Raw genomic sequence first — 21,860 nt, 5'->3', positions numbered from 1 at the left:
TTACCCTGGGACCCCCTGCACCAGAGCAGGCAGCAGCGCAGCCCCCGGGGCTCAGCAAACACTGCTGCCAGAGGCAGGAGAGGGCAAGACTCCAGGGGAAAGAGAATTAAGCTCTGGGGTGTTGAGCTGTGGTGAGTGTTGCTGGAGTTGCACACAGCCACGGTCCCATCTGCAGGCCACAAAACCAGGTTTCTTACCCATTTGTGCTTGCTAGAAGATGACAATTTTGCTTATACGGGGCTCTGGGGTGAAATGGGTACGAGGATATAATGGGTTTACCCACATTTTTCAGTCACTCAGTTACCTGAGCTGCTCCCAGGCTCCCAGCCTTTCCCCGCAGACAAAACAACTGCATGGCGTGATTTACAGCAAGACCACAGGGAGGATATTGCCATCCTCCTCGCCTTGAAGCCCCCTCTTGCTGGAAGATAGGCGTCCTTACCAGAAGGGATCTTTTCAAAGGATAAATGATAATGTGAAATGTTTTCTTCACAAACATTAATAAGGCCTATGAAAAAGCTGGTCTATGGATTGCCCAACTCTTCTTTGTAGCTACAGATTAAATCTTACGTTGTTATTTGTTTTCAAGGTGCAAGAATCACGTTGCGAGGAGCTAACAATAGAAATAGCACAAGGAAATCCATACTTGAGTCCCCACTCTTTTAACATCCTGTAAAGAAACACCTTCAAAAGGTAAATAGGGAGTATTTGTTCTGCTAGGAAGCCTTGCAGGCAAAGACATAGCCTTCCCCCGTAGCAGCACGGCCAGTCGGATGCAGTTTCTAGCCAAGGGTAGAACTTTCTATCAGTAAAGGTCATAGCACTTAGCGGAGCTGTAAAAGCCCTTTACAAAGGAGAAGCTGAGACCCACAAACACAAAGCAGGCAGCCCAAGCCGCCCAGCGAGGCACAGCAAGGGACCCAGGTCTCCTGAGCGCTGGTGCAGTGCACTGAGGCACAGGGGCACCACTCGGCGCCAGGGCTGAAGGAAGAGCCAAATCCAACAAGCTTGACCTTGCTTCTCGGCGTTGCTGCTATTTAGCCGAGCTGTTCCCAACCCAGGGCTAACAGACCCCTCAAGGTCAGTCCCAAGGCTACCTCTGAAAAGCTGGCAAAAGCCAGATGCCACAAGGGAACCTTCGTGAGCGCGGCCACCCCGGGACCTCCCAGGAGTACGGCTGCGGGGCTCAGAAATCACAAGTCTGAAAGTCTCCGAGTTAGCTGGTTCACAGCAGCCGAACAGGTCACAAGAGTTTAACACCTACATGGTTTTCTACCTTTAGCTACAGCTTTATTTTCTCACTCTGCCAGGCAATTCACCACTAGCAAAATTTTGTTTAGAGCTGGAGGGAAAAGGAGAATTGACAATGCAGATTTCAGCAGCTGCCAGGATACTCATTCACACGAGCTTCTGAGAACATTTATTTGAAACTATTTTAAAAAGGTTAAAGAAATTTGCTCGCAGAAAGAAGGTGCTGCTGTGAGAAGACACATGCTGTTCCTCATTTTCAGCAGTATTTTCCTGTAATGCCAAAACATTTGGCACAAAGCACCTGATCGAAGGAATACCATCGCTGATGGCAGATGGTACTTCTCATCCCAGTCTGTAGCAGCCTGCTAATGTTAGATGTAATCTGACTGCAAACACAGCGCCTGCATTTTTTCCAGATGAGCAAGCTTTATATAATTTTTCATTGCCCTTATTTTAGTTTGTTAACAAACATCATCCTTGTGAGCAAACAGCCTGACTACAGTGTTATCAAAGGAATCCCTTCTGCTCACCCCACCCTTCCAACTTTCCAGCACCTAGAAATGTCCTGCTATACCAGCAAAACAGCCCACCCCCCCGCCCCACCCCTGTTGTACTATCTGCTCCTAACACCTAGATTTCAGCTGCTCATACTATTGAGCCAGGGGGGGGGGTCCTTCAAAGAACCTGACCTAAGGTATGGCACCAAGTTACAGCAAGACTTTCCCTATGTAAGAGGCCTGGGAAATGTCCCAGGCAGCAGGCTGCTCACCTTTTACTTTACAACAAAATTAATCCAATCACATTCACCTGCAAAGTACTCTTTCCCCAGTGGGAACTCACCACAGATCCTCCGGTAAGTTTACTCAAACGTAACTCTACACAGCAAGAACTATGAAAACAGGATTTTCTTCAAGGAAGTTGCACTTCTATAAAACTCACTGACCAAAGCTGTGTGCTTGCCAAATAGGGGCTGCTTGAGTTATGAAAGGGAGTTTGTTTAACAGAAAACAAGTGAATACGTGTCCGGCTGCCTTCCTCTTCCTCTTTGCTGGCGGAGGGACAGCGTTCAGTGGCGGCCAGGCAGCTGCTTTGCTAACTAAGATAGCGACAGACGCACTCGAGGTTGAGACCGTGCTAACCCAGGGCATTAATGCTCGCTCAGGGCAGACGCTTCAGACCTAGCCAGGTCTCCTAGAGGGAACTGTAAAAACCCTTCTATTAAAATCACTTTTTTCTACTGATTCTCAGAGTCCCTCCCCCCACCAAAAGTCATAAAGCGATGTCACAGATTTGCCTTTAAGATCCCATTTGCCACCAGATCTGAGCAGGCACCACTTGGATGCTTTGAACCCCGTCCTTCAGGGAAGCACGGCAGGCTGGCCTTCCGGTACTTGTCAAATGCACGCTGCCCAGCTTTTAACAAGCTTCCAAGAGCAAAACGAAGCGGTTTTCCTACTTTCTCAAGCAGGTGCCACTTGTTCCAGCTGCCCAGTAACTGGAGCTAGAATTTAACAAGTCACCTTATCTTGGTTTCAACAGCCATCCCTCCGCGTCCTCCCGCCACCTCCAGGCACCTGGAGCCGTCGGCGTCTCCTCACGGGGCAGCCGCGTCAGTTACGCCGCACCTGCAGCCAGGAGGCAGTGGAAGGCGTGATGGTCACCAAGGAACAGCAACAGGAGAGATGGACCTAGGCACAAATTCCGCATGTCTCGTGGCGGGCACCAGCTACATTCCCCACCCCGTGACACAAAGGTCTAGGTCGGGCGCTCACTGCACCACAGGTACCACAAAGGGCTTGAAAATCCAGTCTATTATGAACTTCCACTACCAACCTCCTCCGACGGTCCGCACAACACAGGTGATTTATGAAACCTCCACCGCAACCGGGCAGTAGAAATAAAGACAACGGAATAAACTTCATAGTTTTTATTCTGCAAAGCAATATGCACATCTTACAAACACAAAATTAATCTAGGAGAGAAATGTCATTACCAAATCAGCTATTAACCATCATGCAACAAGACAAGTGAAATGTAAGAACAAAACGAAACAGAAAAGCCATCTTAACCCTACAATCACCTGCAGAGGGTCGAAAACCAAGGCTCAGATTTTCTGTGTAATGCCAAAGAAAAATGCAAAAGAAAACGGCAGCTTTCTAAGAACAAGAAAACACGTACAAATAGAATCAAAACTGATTCAAGTCATAGTTAAAAAGAAAAAGAAAACAAAAAAAGGAAAGATCAATATGATCTGAACTTTAATATTAAGTTTTTACTCTTCGGTTTGTCTGCATTTAACTTTTGTACGTTGTGCCTAGGAACAGTCCGAAATTCCTCAGTATTGGAGCATTTCAACCTGATGGACACCCTTACCTCTCCGCTGCAACACGGGAGTGCAAAGGGACAAACTACGGGCAGAAAACCCAAGTCTCACATTTTCCCTTTTGCATTTGTGGGTTGCAATCTTAGGTTCTCTGGGTAGTTCAGCAGGGTGGGTGACAGGCTGCAAAGCAGGCTCCTCTGATTTCCAAACAGTGAAACCAGATTTAAAAAAAAGTTCTGGTTTCCCCAACAGACCAAATTCCAGCCAGAACACCTGGAGTTTGAGTTTTTATTTCCTGAAACAGAAAGGACTCGGCTTTGCTTCTTTAAAGGAGTTGCATTACGTTGGGTGTTTTCTAGGTCTTTCCAGAATTTGCCACACCACCCCAGTCCATTTCCTATTCCTGCCTTTGGTCCCCAGTTCAAGCCACCCTGGTAGGCAACTCTAGAAGTCAGTATTAATGCAGAAGGCTGGGTGTGTGCGAATTAGGAACAGCTCGGACAGTTTCATGAGAAGCCATCTACCTGTTTTGACCTCACTGACTCGTTTCAGTGAAGCAGTATTAGCCCATAGCAGCATCAGGAGAAAACTGGAAGCTTCATTTTATCCCTAGGCATCAGCTAGGCCATCTCTAAAGCTTTGCCTTAACATCCCTGGAGAAAAATGCATGTTAGTTAACACCATTGAAGTAACTAAAATTTTATAAAGGAAACGTGTTCTCAAGAAAAGCGTGACTGTTTTGCTTCAAACGCTCTGAAGACTCGTGAACTTACTGAAGTCCCACACATACAGGCCTACAGACCAGCGGGTGCCATTCAACGGTGTCTACGGGTAATACAGCAAGAATCTTATGCCAGCATGATTGAGACCGTGAGATTTTAACTTGGGTTTCTTCTTTTGTGTAGGTTAGAGCGAAAGGAGCGGGGAAAAAGCTTTTGTGTGTGTGTGTGAGCGCGTGCGAGCACGTGTGTATGCAGAGCTGCAGTTATACTACGTGACAAGAAAGCTGAAAGACTAGACGAAAGGTCAATTAAGGCAACCAGTGAGATCTTAAAAGCAGTGGTGGAAACGTCTGCAGGAAAATCCCAACTCCTGATAATTAAGGAGGCTGCTCAGTAAGAAGCCAGAAGCGGCAAGAGCCAGACGGTAAAGGGAGAAACGCCCAGAATAAAACCTCTGATTTAATGGACACAGAGAACAGCGTGACTTTTACTGTGTGGTTCCTTTGACCTCAACCACAACAGCTCTAGTTCTCTCCTTGCCATGTTCCCGAGTGGGCAGCGTTAAATGGAAATCGGACGAAGCCGACAGAGGCGTCACTTCCAGCTGCCCTTCGGGGAGGGACGCGGCACCCCAAAGCGAAGCGCTCTTACAGACTACGGCATTTCTTTTCCTTTCATCACCTGCGCTGGCCCACGGCTGTGCAGAGCCCCAGACCATTAATACAACAGATCTTTTTATCAAGTTTCACTTCCTAGAAAAAAAAAGGTTTACAGAAAGCTGCTGTGCAGCACAGACGCACAGTCCTGGTTGGAGGGCTGCGGACTGGAAGCCAAGGGGGCCGCGTCCCAGGTGGTCTCTGCTGACCGATTCTCTGGCATTCAGCGAGCCAAACTGGGGGGGGGGGAGCCCAACCAAAACAAAACCCAACTTAGCACTTTTCAATAAGAAACATTTTAAAATGGGACTTCACTTCTTAATTTTTTTACTATGAATAAAAGCACAAGTTTGTCCTAAATACAGCACTATTAAAATGTGAATATGTATTTCTCTTTTAAAAAAAAAAATCTAAAATGTTGATATCTTTTCTGGCAAGCAAGGAGCAAATGGAAGAAAGTATTAGGCCACACAAATACACATTTAATTAAATGTAGTAGATTGGTGGCTTTGGAAATGCAGTATTATATCAAAGGTGCATACTGTTTCAAACACACTGTACATACCATTGGGCAAAAAACAAAGACCTGTTGGTTTGTTTGAGACACTTGCGAAGGCATCTTAACCTGCCCAGATGCAGCTAGACAAAAATATCTTGCTCTGACTATGTGTAGCCATCTCGCTAAACGTATCTACACGAACATTCGGCTATGTCCACAGGTAAAGACTGGAAGTTTCCGGCCGCACTACGATGCGGAACAAGTGCATCATCTGACCTATTCTGAATATACTTTTATAAATATGTACAAATCAATTACAGGCACTTGAAATGTCTTTGGTTGGAATAAACCAACATTGCAAGATAATGTATTCACAGAGTGTTAAGACCCATTCTGGGTTCAGCAGGCAATGATTACGGTTCTCAGTCATTCTCAGTAAAAGGAGAGGATGGATTATGCTTCTGACAAAGCAACCTAAACAAAAGAAAACATTTAATTAAAGTCAAATTCTTAATCCCGTAACAGTGATATTACTTATCTCCATGCAGCTGGCATATCTGTCCCTGCCTTTTCAAAGAACCTTGAGAAGTCTGATTTGGAAAGGAAATCAAAGCAAGTCTGAAGGTGTTTTGTACTTAGCATAACCAATTAAAAAAAAACCCCAAACCAGCTTATACTACAAAATATCATTATGATCAAAAGGTGCCAACATTAGCTTCCTACTTTACAATTAAATATATTCATATTCAATGCTTCAAGCAAAGTGCAGGTCTCCAAAGCAGTACTGAATAATGACTGTTTCAATAGCTTTGTCATTGTTCTAATTTAACTCCGATTAACACCCATTAGCATTACCTATCATGTTTTATTCTAAGTTGTCAGTCTGTCGTGATAAAAGATAAATAAAACTACTCAATGCTTCATACAAAATGGTGCAGGTAACTTCAGAATTACGGCAGAAGAGCTGCGTTACAGCACTTACTGAACTGCAACAATCCGCTTCTGCAAAGCACGTATATGTATTTTGTAGCACCCATCTGTACTGCCCACAATGAGACCCCCACCTCTCTCTGAAAACGAATTAAATCTGTATCTCCAGAGATAAGAAAAAACAGTCTGTACTACGTAAAAAAGGTTTTCTGTGTTTTCTTATCAGAGTCAACACTTTGTTATTACACAGACTCACCTTTTCAGAGCAGAATTCTGTATTGCTTTGCCTCAGTTTACTTGGTCTGCCTTTAATAACTGCATAGCAGAACATTGTAATCACCATCACAAAAAGAAAGTAACTGGTATGCATGAGATGCAGGTTTATTAGAGAGCGATCGTCCTGCACAGAGAATTAAAACCATTTACTGACAATGCACCAGCAGTTGGCATTTTATATTAAAGCAATAATTATCAGATCAGCACAGAAATTACTTAATGAATCAGCTTTCTCCCCCTTGCGCAGCTGGCTTAGTAATGAAAATAATAGTAATGAAAGATTCCTAACTGTGGCACATAAAGAGCCAAAACGTTCCTCGTGTTAAAAACCTGTACTACAGACCTCCTCCCATATACTGGCAGTGTCTTTGGTCAAATGATTTCAACATATAAACGTTAGTTATCAGAAGCTGTGAGGCACATGGAGATTCCATGAAGACCATCATGCCCGCCAGGGGTAAAGCATACCCAGCTGTCTCAGCCCTGTGCTACACAATAAACCAGCACTGAATATGACTATTTTAGGACGTGAAAAGAGCTATATTCAATTAAAACAGAGCTAAGCATCCATTCAACATAACATACAAAACCACCGTGGCACTTACATCTGGAACTATGACAGTTAGTTTGGGATTTAAAGCGTGATACACTTTTCCGATTGCTCCTTTGTAACACCAGAAGGGGTTATAATCTTGTGCATATTTTGTATTAGAGTCCCGTGCTGTGGTAAAGATCTTGTACCAAAGCGTAGCATTGCTGTAGGTTTCAGGAACACAATGTGGTGGCTGACTGCAGAAAAACAGAAATAATTAGCTCCCCAATTGCTATTCGCCATGTTCAGCAAGGCTAACTTTTAGAAGAGAGTCAAGCCCAGTCTTCTCAACAGCAGCATAAAGCACAGTTTTATTTTGGACCTTGCAAAACCAGAACAAAAAACCAAAACTTAACCAAAAGGGTCTTTAAAAACCCATATGATTCCTATACTAAGATTCGAATTTAACTCCATGTTGTTCCTGTAAGTCAACAACCCACAGCTTAATCGTAAGGCTTCACACAGTCATGTGAATCTCTCTGGTGGTTCTCCAGGGTACAGTGAATAGTGTCAGCGAGTCCAGAGAAGACAAAGGGGAGCTGTTCTGATGAAAGGTCTGTACCTGCTGGGGTATGGTAGCAAAGCAGCATTCGGCTTACGCGGATCTCTCAGCAGGGAAGGGGACAAGAACCTTAGAGCCAAGCCTTAGCTCTCCCACAAGATAGTGAAACTAAATTATATGGTATGTTTCTTAAACATTCACAGAGTCTTTTGTTCCTTGCGAAGTTTAAATCACAGGTAGCATGTTGAAAGGCAGGTAGGGGCTATAGTTCAAAACATCCACAGAAAAATCTAGTGTTGATAAAGGAGAGCAGAAGTCTTAAGCCTCAAGACAGGGTTTTTACTGTGGGGGAAGGCTGGCACGTACATGATTTCCATGTTCATCAGGAAATAAAAACCTCAGGGAACCAGCTGAGGAATTAATCACCCAGTAACCAATCTATGAAGGAGTGTTTCAAATGCACTTACACTGTGACGGGAAACACATTGCTGGCTGCTGTCACGGTCATGCAGGTTGTGAACACAACCTGCTCGCAGTGGCCATGAAGAACGCAGTCATCTGAATTCCAGGCAGCCGGCAGGGTGAATGTAATATTTATCTCCTCATGCGATTCTCTGCCTTTGAGAAAGAGAGAAGGAAAGCTGCTTTTCGTTCACAAAAGTATCTGAGCAACAATCACTAGGATAAAGACAACGTGCAAAGGACTAAGGCAGCGCCCATAACCCTGAATCCGTACCTTTGAAGTCACCCAGGATCTTTACTATCAACAAAGAGAGCAAAAAGAAAGTTAAAACTGAAACAAACCAAACCAAAACTACAAAAACCCCAGCTGCTAATCTTTCTAATCTCTCCTGCCCCCAGAAGAAGTGGGGTCATTAGGCTCCTTTCGGAAATTAAAAGCTCACTATTTGTCAGTGAAGTCATGCGCGTCCAGAGAACTTTATTAGAAAGTAAAATCACAGATCTTTAGCCTGTCTCCTCCCAAAGGCTCTGCTCCACATTTGCTTTTTCTGACACTTACTTTTCAAACTGGAGATACCCATGCAGACAAAACATGCTAGCAGATATCGAACTGCAGATTAAGCAGTGTACGTTAACTCCGTGCGGATATATTCATACTGAAAATAAACACGGGCTACTGGAAATGGAACTTGCATTTGATAGCTCTTAAAGCAGCAGCAAAACAACAACAGCATGAAATACAGTAACACAGATTTACAGCTACGGCAAACGTCTCTTCACAGGTCTCTGGAGTTCAAGACACCTTTAGGCATTATTATAAAGCACGACCCTGGCTAAAAGCTAAAATTCAGTGAGGTTCTATTATCAATTTCTATTAAATTTTCTACAATCTCCTGTCAAAACTCATTGTCAGGGCAGCCACGTAGCAGATCAGTCTCTTCACACCACAGAAATTGTAACCATCTTATTTGTTGTTTGCAATATTAAAGCTTATTCATGTATGCATTTTAGATAAACTGGTTTTTATTTTTCAGACAGCATGTGACTTGATCTCTAATGTACATACATTAATGCCTCTGAAGTGTGAGTTGAGGACTTGAAGATGTATCAAGATAGAACTGAAGACAGTCACTGTAGACCCTTTTGCTGCTTGGAATTTTGTTGGCTTAAAAATTACCTCCCGTTGTCATTAGGTTAATCAATTAAAACTGCAACGCCTAATGTTGGCAAACCTGCAGGCTCTTTTCCATTCTAAAGGCAGGGAAAGGTTTTTCTAGCAAACAAGTGAAAGGGCTCTATATAGGAATACACAAATCTGGAAACACATGTGTGTTCCAAGCAAAAGACTTATCTCACCAATAATAAGCTGATGAGTTTTTATTTGATGATATAGTTATCATTCATATTTGTAAAGGTCAAGTCTCGCATACCTGAGAGTCCAATTTGGTGTCCAAAAATTGTGGAACTTAGATGTGTGACATTGCGAGAATATCCGCCAAACGGTCTGAGTGGGTCCAGCGTCAACGTGATCATAACAGAGATGTTAATTGGACCAGAGTCCTCAAGAGTTTGTGGAGACTGTGTGGAAGATCTTGCCTGTCCGCTCGTCACGGTACTTTCTGGAGTTGTGGTATCGTTGATGAGATGCTTTAAGGTTTCATTCTCAGATATACAGAAGTCCAAATCATTAAACCTCAGAAGGAAAGTATTCCAGTCCTTAAAACAAATGTGAAGATTTCAGTCACATTAGCGGGTTAACTCTTGGCTGGCACTTCTCTAGAGCAGTGCAGACCTTGATACGTACCGTCCCGCAGTTCCAAGCCATTTAATGAAAATTACATGGCTCACAAAGCAAGCACAAACGCCACCAGGGCTACCGCGTTCAGTCGCGGTCACTGCCTGACCGCCGCTCAGCACAGCGGCAGAACATCCTCCTCTAAACCACAGAAGGAATATACTGCCTTGGTCTGCTCTCACCACACTCAGGGCATGGGCAGCTCCTAGCAAGGTTTCCCTCATTACAGAATAGTACTCCTAGATGAGACCAGAAGTTTCACGAGCAAGCTAGCTGGCACAACAGAATAAGAAAAAGGAAGGCTCCTAGCCGTGGTAGGGAAGATCCATGTCAGATGATTCAGCCTCATCCTCAAACTAAAAAAAGGCTACGCAAACATTCATACCAATAGCCTCTTTCCGTATGAAATTAGAGGCGAGTATAAATGAAGACAATCTCCCGGTAAGACTCTGCGCACTCCCATGAGAGAGCTCTTGGGGGGAAAAAAAAACCTCATTAGCTTTGGGCATGTTTTTCAAATGAATATTCCCACTGTTCAGCTCAGGACCTTTTTGTACCTACCTCTGTCATTTCTGGTGACTTGATCTCCTTGATTTTGAAGAAATAACCCAGTGTCAAAAATGCTATTGCCATAGCGCTTACGCTGATCATAAAGACCACAAGCGGAGGTCGACTGCTGATGTAAACCTTCAGGTTCTCCAACAGGTTTATGTTGAACATTATTCTGATTGTTCACCTGAAAACAAACAGTACTGCAATTACAACAGAGTCACTGGGCTGTGTAACACACAGCGGGGCGGGGGTTGGTAGATCACCTAAGACAAAAGTCTGACAACAAAAAATGGAATCATATACCAAAAAGAGATTCAATTATACGACTCTGTACTGTTCATTGAACACGGTATGCCTTAAAGCACAAATCAAAACATGCTCAGCTTCACCTCCTCAGCGCCTGAAATCGCCAGCTAGGAACAGACTCTAAGGAATGAGGACAACTATTAGCACAATCAGGTATCACTGATGAGCAATAAAACCAGCTCTTTTCCTTCCCCACACACCTAGGCAGAATATACATGCTACATGTTAATTCCGGTAGTACCTGAATTCACCGAATTACGGCGCAGGCTGAGCTGTAATGCAGCCCATAGGTCATATACCCCTGCATACACTTTCAAACCTGAGGCTGAAGCCTTAAAGATCCCCTTTCCCTCATCCCTAGGCCCCAGAGGACCAGACCTTCAAAACGGGATCCAAAAAGCAGCCTACATCATTTTTAGGCTTCTGCATCAAAATCTTGTGGTCAGAAACACCTAAACAACTGCATTAGGGTGGAGGCTGGAAGACTCCCGTATTCGATTCCTGCAGGATCTCGGGAACTTTTGCTGGAGTCTGTAAAAGAAAAGACGACCTTACACACGCCGAGGAAACATACTGAATCATTAGGTTTTGTACAAAATATTTTGCCTGACTCCCCTTCTGAATTTTCATTTGCAGAGCAGAAGGCCCAAACTGAGTTTACTGTGTCAGCTTCCCCACCTCCACTCACAGTGAAAAGCAAATAGAGTCCAGCGTTAAATGGCAGCCTCGCGGCATCTACCTCAGACGCTCTGCAAGGAAGGAACTTCATGCAAACCTCTTATTTTTGTCTTCACTACAATGCTGTTGAAAAGGCTTTTAACCCCAAATAAACTAGAAGAGCGGTAACTGTTCCTAGCAACATGCTGCGTATCCCCAAAATTCATAGCTAAAAAGGCAAGCTTCCAGACTAGTATTTAAAGCATCCAGCACTGCAATGGTTAATGTGTAAGCATTCACACAGATCTGATAACTTTTAATTAAGTCAGGGACCCCGCTCCCGCAGGTCTGGCTGATTCTGGTTGACTCTTATCAGAAGTACACGGCATTTACAATCCGATGTAGCAGGGCTGAAGCCATGGTAAGTCTGAGGATGAGGGGGACATGCTTTGAAAAAGAGGGCAAGGGAGGGGGAGAGCAATCTTTGATCTCATCTGCTGGTGTAAAAGAAAGCAAGGGAGGGCAAAGGACAAACTTTCAGACAGAGCCTTTTTCAGATCCCACAATGTACAATGATCCCAACTTCCTTGTGTACACTCAAGGTTTTACTGGCAGAAATGCCGGTTATTCATAACAGAAGGAATATTGACAAAACCTGCAAAACTGCCCAGAGAGGGGAAGATTCAGCTGACGGAGAGCAGCCCAGAGATCCCTGGCAGTACCACAACACGGAGCTGTGCATGCTGATCTTCCCTTTCCCCTCCCCACGCACCGACTCGCTCGCCTCGGCCAAGTCTGATGAAACAGGGCCTGCTCCAGAGCACATCACCACGTCCTGCGGTTGCTATTTCACACCATCAACCAATTTTCACCCACTCTGCAAAGACCAGGAAAGCCATGGACTTTTCATCAGCAAGAATGACTGGGTGACAATCACCTCTACGCAGTGTCTGGGAGTGAACAGCACGGCGCAGAGAAAGGGTGGAGAGAAGGAGAAAGGAAAGAAAAGGAGATGACAAATGCGCACCTTACCAGACCTTCTACCTTTGTCCAGGACCAGCTGTCCCACGGCCAAACGGGCCAGTGAAGCTGTCGGGAGAAGGCAGGAGCGAGAGGGGAAGGGAGAGCTGGTCTTGGCAAGGATCACGCTGGGTACGATCCACACTTGGGTACGTTCTGCCTCCTATCGGGTCACTGGCAGCAAATTTCTTAAATGAGCCCCTGTTAAAAATCCCAAACACTCCATGTAGAAACACTGGAGACACATGTTGAGATGGAAAAAGATAAACCAAAAGCACAGTTGTATTCAGCGTTCCCTTCTGAATTTTCTTTTGAAAATAACAACACAGATGCCGGCTTTATTATAGCATTTAATCACAGCTGAATGTCACCCACAGCATATACAGTGCTGTGATTCCTTTTTAAAGGGGCTTCCAACAGCTCCATTAGCACACTTGTTTACCACAGGGTCTAAAATCGCCCATAAAACTGGATGCACTGAAAAGCATACGCATAAAAATATTTGGGGTAATATTTTTATGTAAGAGATCACCAGCTTTTAAGTGCCGGTTGCTTAATATGCTCCCATAACTCAACAGCTTTGAAGGCAATTAGAAAATGCTATAAGCTGCAATTTCTGAAGCATAATATGCCTTTGGAGCATTTATGAGAGAAAAGGGAACAACCGTGGATTTCAACACTAGAGCTGACATGAAAATAGCAATTGGGCTTGGTTAGTGCAAACCAGAACCAGGAAGAGGGTTTCCACACTGTTTGTTGTTTTTTTTTTATGAAATAAAGTGCTTAAATAACACTAATTATCAAAGAACTTGTGAAACAGGTCAGTGCACGTAAATCAAAATGTATACTCCCACGAGATGTTAGGCCTTCGGTTAATGGCCCACACACTTAAACTCCTCCTTTCTGTTAGGACCCGTTAGAAACACAACACAAGCGCTACTCTACCAGCTCTGGTTTTAACCAGCAGCTTCCTCTGTGTAAATGAATTACCTCAACAATAGAATTTAAACTTTCATTTCTTTTTCACACAGTTAAAAAAGGAAACCAATGGCTACCACCTCCTGGCAGGTCAGGAAAGCAAGATCAGATTTCACTTTTTAGCTAAATAAAAAATTTAGAAAGCAGCTCTAATAACCACTGGCTGCCTCTCTCCGCTCCAGCTGAGCCTTTTAATACTGGTGCAATAAAACCCTCCAGTCAGCCTCGCGAGCTGGAGGACCGAAACCCCCCGCCAGGAACACCGGCCACCAGCTCCAGAGCGACTCCCCGGCACCGAGGTGTATGCATCGGGACCAAATGCCACGTGCGGGCACTTACTCACCGCCCAACACTCGGCCAGCGCCGGAGAGATACTGTGCTCTGAACCCAGGCCCTACAAACCCCACAGATTCTGGTATGTGGTTAAAAAGATAAAAACAGCGAAGGATGGGAGTACACAGCAGTCAGCGTATCAGAGCCCCAGGCACGCACCGAATGGGGTAGCAGTCTAAGCAGCGAGGAAATAGCTGCTGCTTCTACAGTTTCGGGAGTCTTCCTCCAGAGCAGCTCAAGACCACATACAGCAACCTCAGAGAAGTAACATTTTCAATTCCTTCTTATTTGTATATGAGAAAGCATAGAAAAGGTAACTTCTGAAATAGACCTATGAGCTTTTCAAGAATAAATTACAAACAAGGAAAATCTTGAATTCTGTTGCAAAGACCAAAAAGTCAATGAAATGAGTCATAGCAGAAGTATTAAATTCCAATTTTGGGGCTTAATATCAAAGGAAATGAATTCCTAACAACAATTTTAAAAAATGAGTGCTGTAATAAAGCAAGTATTAGAAGTAAAATTGCAGTTGCCGAAAGGAAAAAGAACCAAAACATGAATTTCAAAGAAATCAAAGTAAACACCCGACAATTTTTACATGTATCTTGCCATAATGTCACCTACCATCTTTCCACCAGAAAGCTTAAAATAATGTAATTACCTTATAAATATTTCCCTTTCTTGTTGTGCATGTAAGACAGTCAGTCCAGAGGAGAAAAACATTTAGAGGCGTTTAAATAATAAAACAATCACCACTGAAATATCTTACGGAAGAAAACTGGGCGGAAGAGAAGGGCAGCAGGCCAGTGCTGACCCGCCCCAACAGCACTCCATTGAGACCTCGCATGTTTTCTAAGCCTGAATATCTTACTGCACGTAGTAGTGTTTAATCTTAACTGTGCAGTTCAGCTTATTTATAAATCAGTTAGGTTTTCAAAGATGCCCCATTACTAGCGGTACAATGGGGGTTAGGAAACGGGTCACATCAGGGTTAAACACACTGAAAGAAAATGATGGTGCGTGCCAGAAAAACACTCATAAACACAAATCAACTGAACTGTGATCTTCCTAGCAAGCCATCCATAAATAACATGCAAACAAAGAAACGGCGTTGGTCTCAATCTAAAGTGCCTCTCATTTAAGAACAGTAAACAGTAGCAGGTACCAAAAATAGCTTCAGTTCGGTTTCCTTCTCTTCAAACCATCCTGATGTCTAACACCACAAAAAGAGTAAAGCAAAATAGATCACAGTTGTGTTAACTGTGAAGCTGCCTACTAAAGTTCAAAATATTTGAAATGGTCTGTCAAAGCTTTATAAGGAGAAATTAAGAAGCATGTCTGTATCTCTAATCTAGTATCACTAGCCTATCAACAGAACTGGCAAAAGTCACTTCAGCTGATTTTACAGCTGAAAATAAAGCCTCTGCTGGTTCTCAGAGCAGCAGCAATGATTATACATATTCCCCCCCCCCCCCTTTTTTTTAAGGGAAAGAAAACAGGATAAAAATTAAAATTAAACAGAAGCCTCTAAACTCATAAGAAGGCTGCCCTTTTATGCCCTGAAATGAACCAATAATTTCTACTACATAAACTATCAAGAGCTTTTACAGTCAGTTTCTTTCAGGAATTGGGGAAGGCTAATCAAGGGTGGTGTCTTTTCCTTTAAGTCTTTGTTAGAATTTCACAACATAATATTTTTATCATAGAACATGCAGTTAGGAGGAAAAGAGGAGTTTCCTACTAACTTTATAGGAAAACTTACTTTACCATACTGATATCTGTAGAAAAAAAGAGGTGCCAGTATCTGCAGCTGTTCCAGTTAACCTTTTCAGGAAGCATGTCGAGGCCCTGTGGGGTGAAGCCGTACAGCCTAGACCCTCTGCCAGCGGCAGAAGGGCGGCCAGGGCTGACTCCCAGAGGAATGAAGGGACGGGGCTCCTCCGGAGCAGAGCACTTTTTCCGTCTAGCTGATCCTCTTCCCCTCCTCCTGTCCTTCAGTGTTAAAAACGAAAACAGACTCATAGTAAATGCCAGTCGTCTTCACAAAGTAGAGGGAGAGAAGTAATCAAGACTTGCGGAGGAAGAAAGCTGATGAACACATCACCTAGGATCCTTCGATCCACTGCAACCAAGTTAACCCAAAAGATCAGCAGCCAGATGTGCACAAACACATCTGCTCCAGGAGAAGGCACCCAAGCGGGAGACAACGGAGAGTCGGCTCAAACCAGTCAGTGGCTCATCAGTTTTCTGAGCTCTGTTATCCTATAAATGTGTTTACTGATGAAAAACAGAGTCACCAAACCCAAAACATTTTCCTAGAGCCTGGAGCAGAAAGTGTGGCAGGAACCGGCTGGCCCTTTGCACGCGCAAAGAGCGCAGGCGGAAGGCACCGTACAGCACGGAGCGAGAGCATCACCTGCTGAAGAGGAGGGTCTTGTGTTATTCCGATAATGGACTCAGTCAGGAAGTAGATTATTAACGACAGCCTGAGAGCCTGGGGACTTGCAAGAACAGAACACAGCAAAATGCTTCACGCCTGCACGAAATGTTTCTTTTCACCTCCCAAAACACTTTTCAAAGCATAATTAAGCATTTCAACATCCCCAAGAGCTACATAAACAGCGAACACTTCAGTTCTACCCATAAAACAAAGCCAAGGAAGGGAAGTAATTTGGTCAGAGTTATAGGAAATTTTAAGGATCGGATTGATGCTGAATTTCAAACACGCGAGTTCCTGACTAGAACTCTTGTTAAAGACAGAAAGCTTACAATATAAAGTAGAGGAGTTAAAAAGCAGAAAGGAAGATATGTGGATCAACCATTACTCAATCTGCGTATGCAAAGTTTCCAGATACTGAACGGCCCTTCCCAACAAACGCGTGTTGTGGTTCAAAATGTCCGTTTGTCATCTGATGCTCCCGGAACAGCAAAGTTGATTTTAACTTATCACTTAAAGAAAAATTTCTGCAGAAACAGACAAACACAAACAAGTTCCAAATACTTTTTAAAAATGCTAAGAATTTTAGAAAATTGAAGAACCAGAAAAGGGTGGAAAAGTTATAAGCCAGAAAACAAAAGCAATGCGAGGAAAGCCTTATTTCACCCATGAGCCTCAAATTCTGACTTCTTTAAAAGTAAAACACACAATTTAAAACATACCCTGTATAGTTTACTGTAAAGTGGACGTAAACCTAACCTCTGGTTGAAAATAGACATTTTTCTGCCAAACTTGAAAGAGGCAGCCCTGTCTGCCAAGCGAGCCTGTGCCACGGGAAAGAGCACGCTTGCATAGACGAGAGTTCTGGCTTGGGCATTTGTCAAACCTTCCAGCTTCAGCAAGTCAAAGTCAAGACTTACAACAGGGCTTACCTCAATCTAGATCATAGGGACTACAGTAAAACATATAATACAATATTACACTTAAGGGCTTTGAAGTTGTATTTAAAAAATGCTATTCTGGTTACTACAGATTAGCACAAGAACCTGGGAGAAGAAAGCAACAGTAAAGCGACACAGTTTTACAGGATCTGTCCAAGTTCCACAAGAAATCAAATTCTGCATATCCCGCACTGACAACAGCCAAACAGTGGCAGTTCACAGAAAGGCTCTAGTCAAGAAGCATGAAAAGCCTCAGTTTATTAATCAGAAACTGGTTTAGTGGCCAGTTTAGGAAGGTTAATTGTTGACTTCATTAAGGCTCCCCATTAGGGAGCGCAGTACAGAATTCAGCAGTGTACATACAGAAAAAGGCTCTTCGGCCCGTCTGTAATGAGAACTGTTGCTTGTAATGAGAACGCCTTGTCACAAGGCAACGGCCGCGCAGACACACAGCTTGAATCACAAGCAGAAGATGACTGACAAGTTGAGGAAATGGCAGCTTTAGTGGAAATGGCAAAATAAGAGTTCTGGATGTAGAAAGCAGGTGATGCTGGCCGTCTGAGAGCAGTAGGAAAACAGCCAGCGGCTGCCAGCGAAGGAGAGAATACAAACAGCAGCGAAAATTACCGAAGTAAGGGACTTGGGCAATAGCTGAAATATCAAGGATATGGCAATAACATTACTGTGTCTCTCTACTTCATCCCCACTGGCCAAAAGAAATAGGACTTCGATTTCCTTAGCCCAAACTCACATAGGTAAGTACAGCCTCTGTTCTACAGATAGATAATTAGCAAAACCTGACATGCCGGGACATACACGTTTTCTTCCAGAACAAAACCCGGGAGTTCCGAGTCCTGTGAACCAGCTTTATTCACAGGTCAGAACGGCCTTCTCAAAAAAACAGAAACTCCCAACACAGACGTGCTTTTGGCAAGGGCAGATTTGGGAAAAGCAACAAAATTCTGACACCAACAAGTTTCATTAATACTTAGTTTAGGGCTCATTTGATAAAACAGCTTCATTCCTGGAAAAAAAAAAAAAAGTTATGCTATTTAATAAAAAGAAGGACGACCACAGCCGACAGAGCTGCAGGAGCTCTGCCAGGGAGCCGTGCTCCCGAGGTATGGCACCCGCCGGCGCTGGTGGACGCGCTGGCCCCTGCCTCCGGCTCCCAGGAAGGACGCCGAGGTCTCCGTCCGCGCCCGCCGACGCCCCGCGGGCCACTTTGTCTTACCAGGGGCGTTGAAAGCTCTTGTCTTTCGAGCAGAAAAGAAGAATCACGTCCCACCGGCCCCGAGCCACTCCTCAAATCACGGAAAGTCACAAAGATACTGAGGTCTTAATCCTCTTTGATGCGACTAAATCTCGCAAGCACGAGCCAGTACCACCTCTGCTCTGGCTGCCTACAAAGCGGCCCCCTGCCCCTCCGCTCACCCCCGGAGGGCAGCGGGAAGGCAGGCAGGTGGAGGCGGCGGGGGCTCGCCAGGTGAGCCTCCAACCATTTCGTACGTGCGGCCGAGAACAGAAGGATCAGCATGGATTTCCTGTAACTCAACCGTTTATAAACGCGCACTGATGATTTACCACAGAAGACGGGCCCAGCAGCGACCGGCTTCCGCTCCACCGCACGCGCCCCGCTGCAAAACTTCTCAGAAGTTTGATGAGGATGGGGAGAATAATCCTTAATGAATTCTCACCTAGACCCAAGGTTTGTCTAGCAGGGCAAATTTACCCGTATAATTATACCGCTAGAGCTAACCATGCAAATAGATTTCCCCAGAGAAGACAAGCCCTTAAAAAACAAACAAAGGGAAAGGGGAAAAAAAACAAAACCCTGAGCTGTAACGTGTTCTTTCTCTTGCCAGGCAGAAATGCTTCCCAGGGTGTCCGCATCCGTGGTTAAGACATACGGCTCAAATTTAGCGTTGGGTATCTAGCAGCCATGTTCTAGGCATGATGCACCAGAAATGTTAGTGCTAAGAACATCACGAATTCTTTAGACAAGTTAAATCAAAAAAGTAGAAGAGGATAAAATACAGATATATAGAGAATAGGGAAAAAAACCCCAAAACCACACCAAACCAGTGAAGGAACCACTAGTCAGAAGCTGTTTTGAAAGGGAAATATATTTAGTGCTACCGGAATTACTCTTTCTTACTATTTTCTCCTGATACGACGCCACACATACAAAGTTCAAGCTAACAACCTTTTTAAAAAAGGAAATCTTAAAGTCAATATGTAGGTAAAACTAAGGCTCAAACCCACCGGCCGAGCCGAATCGCGCCCCTGTCACCTGCCACGTAGGTCTGGAAGGAAACTACCGGGGAGCAGCCCCCGCCGGCCGCGCCGCCCCCGGCCGCCCCCGCTGTGCCCCGGTACCGGGGCCGGGCTCGAGCGGCCGCCCCCACCGAGACGGGGCCGCCGCCGGAGCCGCCGCGCCCCGCCGGGACGCCCCCGGGCGGCGGCGACCGAAAGCGACCCGCACCCGCCGCGCCCGGGCCCCGCCCGCCCCCATCCCCGCCTTACCGGCGCCCGAGGCGGGGGAAGAGGCCCCCGGGCCGGGCGGGTCGAGGCCCGGCGGCGGCGGGGCTCAGAGGCGGCGGGGCTGCCGTGCGGGCGGGCTCTGCACCATCCTCCTGCCCCGGCGGGGGCTGCGGGGGGGGCCGCCGGCGGCGCCGCTGCCCGGACACCCGCCTCCTCCGCCGCCGCCTCCCGCTGCTTCCGGGGACGCAGCCGTGACCTCTCACCCCGGCCGGCCGCGCGGACGGCGGCGCGCGGCGGACAAGATTGCTGCGGCGGCGGCAGCGCGCGGGCGGGGCCAGGCGGCGGGCGGGGCCGCGCCCCCGGAGCCCCACCGGGACCCCCGCCGGCCCCCCCCCGCACCGGGGACGGGGCTCGGGGGGGCGGCCGCGGCTCCGCGAAGCGCTGGCGGCTTATCCGCGCCCCCCCCGCCGCAGCCGCAGGCCGGGGCGCAGCGGGGAGGGGGTGGAGATGGGGGGGGGGGGGCCTGTGACGGCCCCAGCTCCTGCTCTCGTTACAAAGGTGTGGCCCACAGCTCCCAGCCCCTCTTCCCTCCACCCCCTTTTCCTCTATAAACTGCCCAAAATACGTTGTTTCGGTTTAGTTTTTGAAGGCCCTGCTCTAGGGATTCGGGCTCGAACGCGTCCAGGCGTCCAGCTGTTGCACGCCGCGAGGGGACGGGTGCGGGGCGACGGGTGCGGGGGCACAGCCGGGCGCCCGCAGCCCCCTGGAAGGTAACTGGCCCCACGAGGCTTCGGCCAGTGGCCCCATCATCGGCTGCTGGTCCGAGCAAGGCCCGCCGCGATGCCGGCCCTCCACTCGCCAGCGGCCGACCAAGCTGGGAGGAGAGCAACGCTGAAGATGGGCAATAGCTGTGGTACTTGGAGAAGGTAAAACTACAGTATTCCTGAAGACCAGACAGGTCAGCCACGAGCCTGTCCTCAAAGACATCTAAGGACACGCCGAATTACTTGCTTTAGTTAATGACCGACTCCATTCTCGCCCGGCCTTTGGAAAGCAGCAGTGCCCATGCACGCTGGGCGAGCCTCTCGGATGGTAAAGTCATACACCCTGGTTCTGTACACGTCTCTCAACAAAAAGATGGTGGCTGTAGGCGAAGCAAAAGGCCACCTTATCTCCTCCTGGATGCCTAGATGAAGCGTCCTGTACTGCAGCCGCTATAGCACACGAGCCTCCAAGGTGCAGTTACCACATGGAACACGGCTTCCTCCCCCCTCAACCATTTTAACCTTTTTCAAATTGCTGTTAAATAGCACTATATATGTAATTCAGCATCTCTCTGTGCCTCCTTACCTCAAGCGTGAGATACCCAGCCACAAGACAATATACACCACAGAATTTGTCAACATTGATAACTGGGTAGAAGAATCAATTTAATCTCATAATTCAGTTACGTGAAACCAAAGACGCTGTACAGTTTAATTAGCCCACACTTCCTGTAAAATAGGTTCTTTACTACAGCAAAATAAATAGGTAGTTCACATGCAAAGAAGTAGTTTACAGCTTAAGATCTGATTCCTAGTAATGAGCTGCACGGTCTTCATTTTCAGCAATGCTGAACTAGCAGAGGGCTGTTGAAAAGCCAAAGGATTTCCGATACCGTGACAGTGACCAAAGCACAACAGCCTGTATCCCAACTCACTTTAAGACAACATTTCAATTAGACTCTCTGGTTCACAAGTAACTTACTCCATAGACGTTATTTTGTAACTTTTTGCATCACTGGGGTCTCTCACTGTATCTTACCCCAGACTTGCTGCGGGCCCAGAGCATCACTATCCTAGAGCGATGCCCAGCAGCTAGAGCCTGGAGCAAGGACCAAGCCGATCTGGCACAGCTTACGAGCGGGTTCATCAGCTCACGCTGAGCCCAGAACTAACACGGCATCTTCCCAGCTCAGTGAGCAGCACCTCACAGCACCCTGGGCACGATGGCTTGCCTAGTCTGAATTTAATCACCGGGAAGATACTCTGCAGTTATTACTGCGGCAACTGAACTACCTTAAGCAAGGCAAAACTATTTACCTGTTCTACCTACAGACAGGTCACCTGCCTAATAAAATACTGACAGGGCCTTAAAGCAGTCTC

The 21,860-nt window shown here is 46.0% G+C and overlaps 1 protein-coding gene across 1 annotated transcript; it reads right to left on the bottom strand.

Annotated features, from left to right (window-relative positions):
• Positions 1 to 3,163: 3,163 nt before the first annotated feature.
• On the bottom strand, positions 3,164 to 20,002 carry TMEM248 (transmembrane protein 248). The gene is made up of 7 exons (XM_064467565.1): positions 19,759 to 20,002; positions 10,570 to 10,744; positions 9,644 to 9,929; positions 8,219 to 8,369; positions 7,263 to 7,446; positions 6,638 to 6,781; positions 3,164 to 5,925 (listed from the first exon to the last, which is right to left on the bottom strand). The coding sequence occupies exons 2-7, from the start codon at positions 10,726 to 10,728 to the stop codon at positions 5,905 to 5,907; spliced, it is 945 nt and encodes a 314-aa protein (XP_064323635.1). The 5' UTR covers positions 10,729 to 10,744; positions 19,759 to 20,002; the 3' UTR covers positions 3,164 to 5,904.
• Positions 20,003 to 21,860: the final 1,858 nt, after the last annotated feature.

Source organism: Phalacrocorax carbo, chromosome 17 (assembly GCF_963921805.1).
Source record: "Phalacrocorax carbo chromosome 17, bPhaCar2.1, whole genome shotgun sequence".
NCBI classification, from domain to species: domain Eukaryota; kingdom Metazoa; phylum Chordata; class Aves; order Suliformes; family Phalacrocoracidae; genus Phalacrocorax; species Phalacrocorax carbo.
This window is presented reverse-complemented; position numbering and strand designations above follow the sequence as displayed.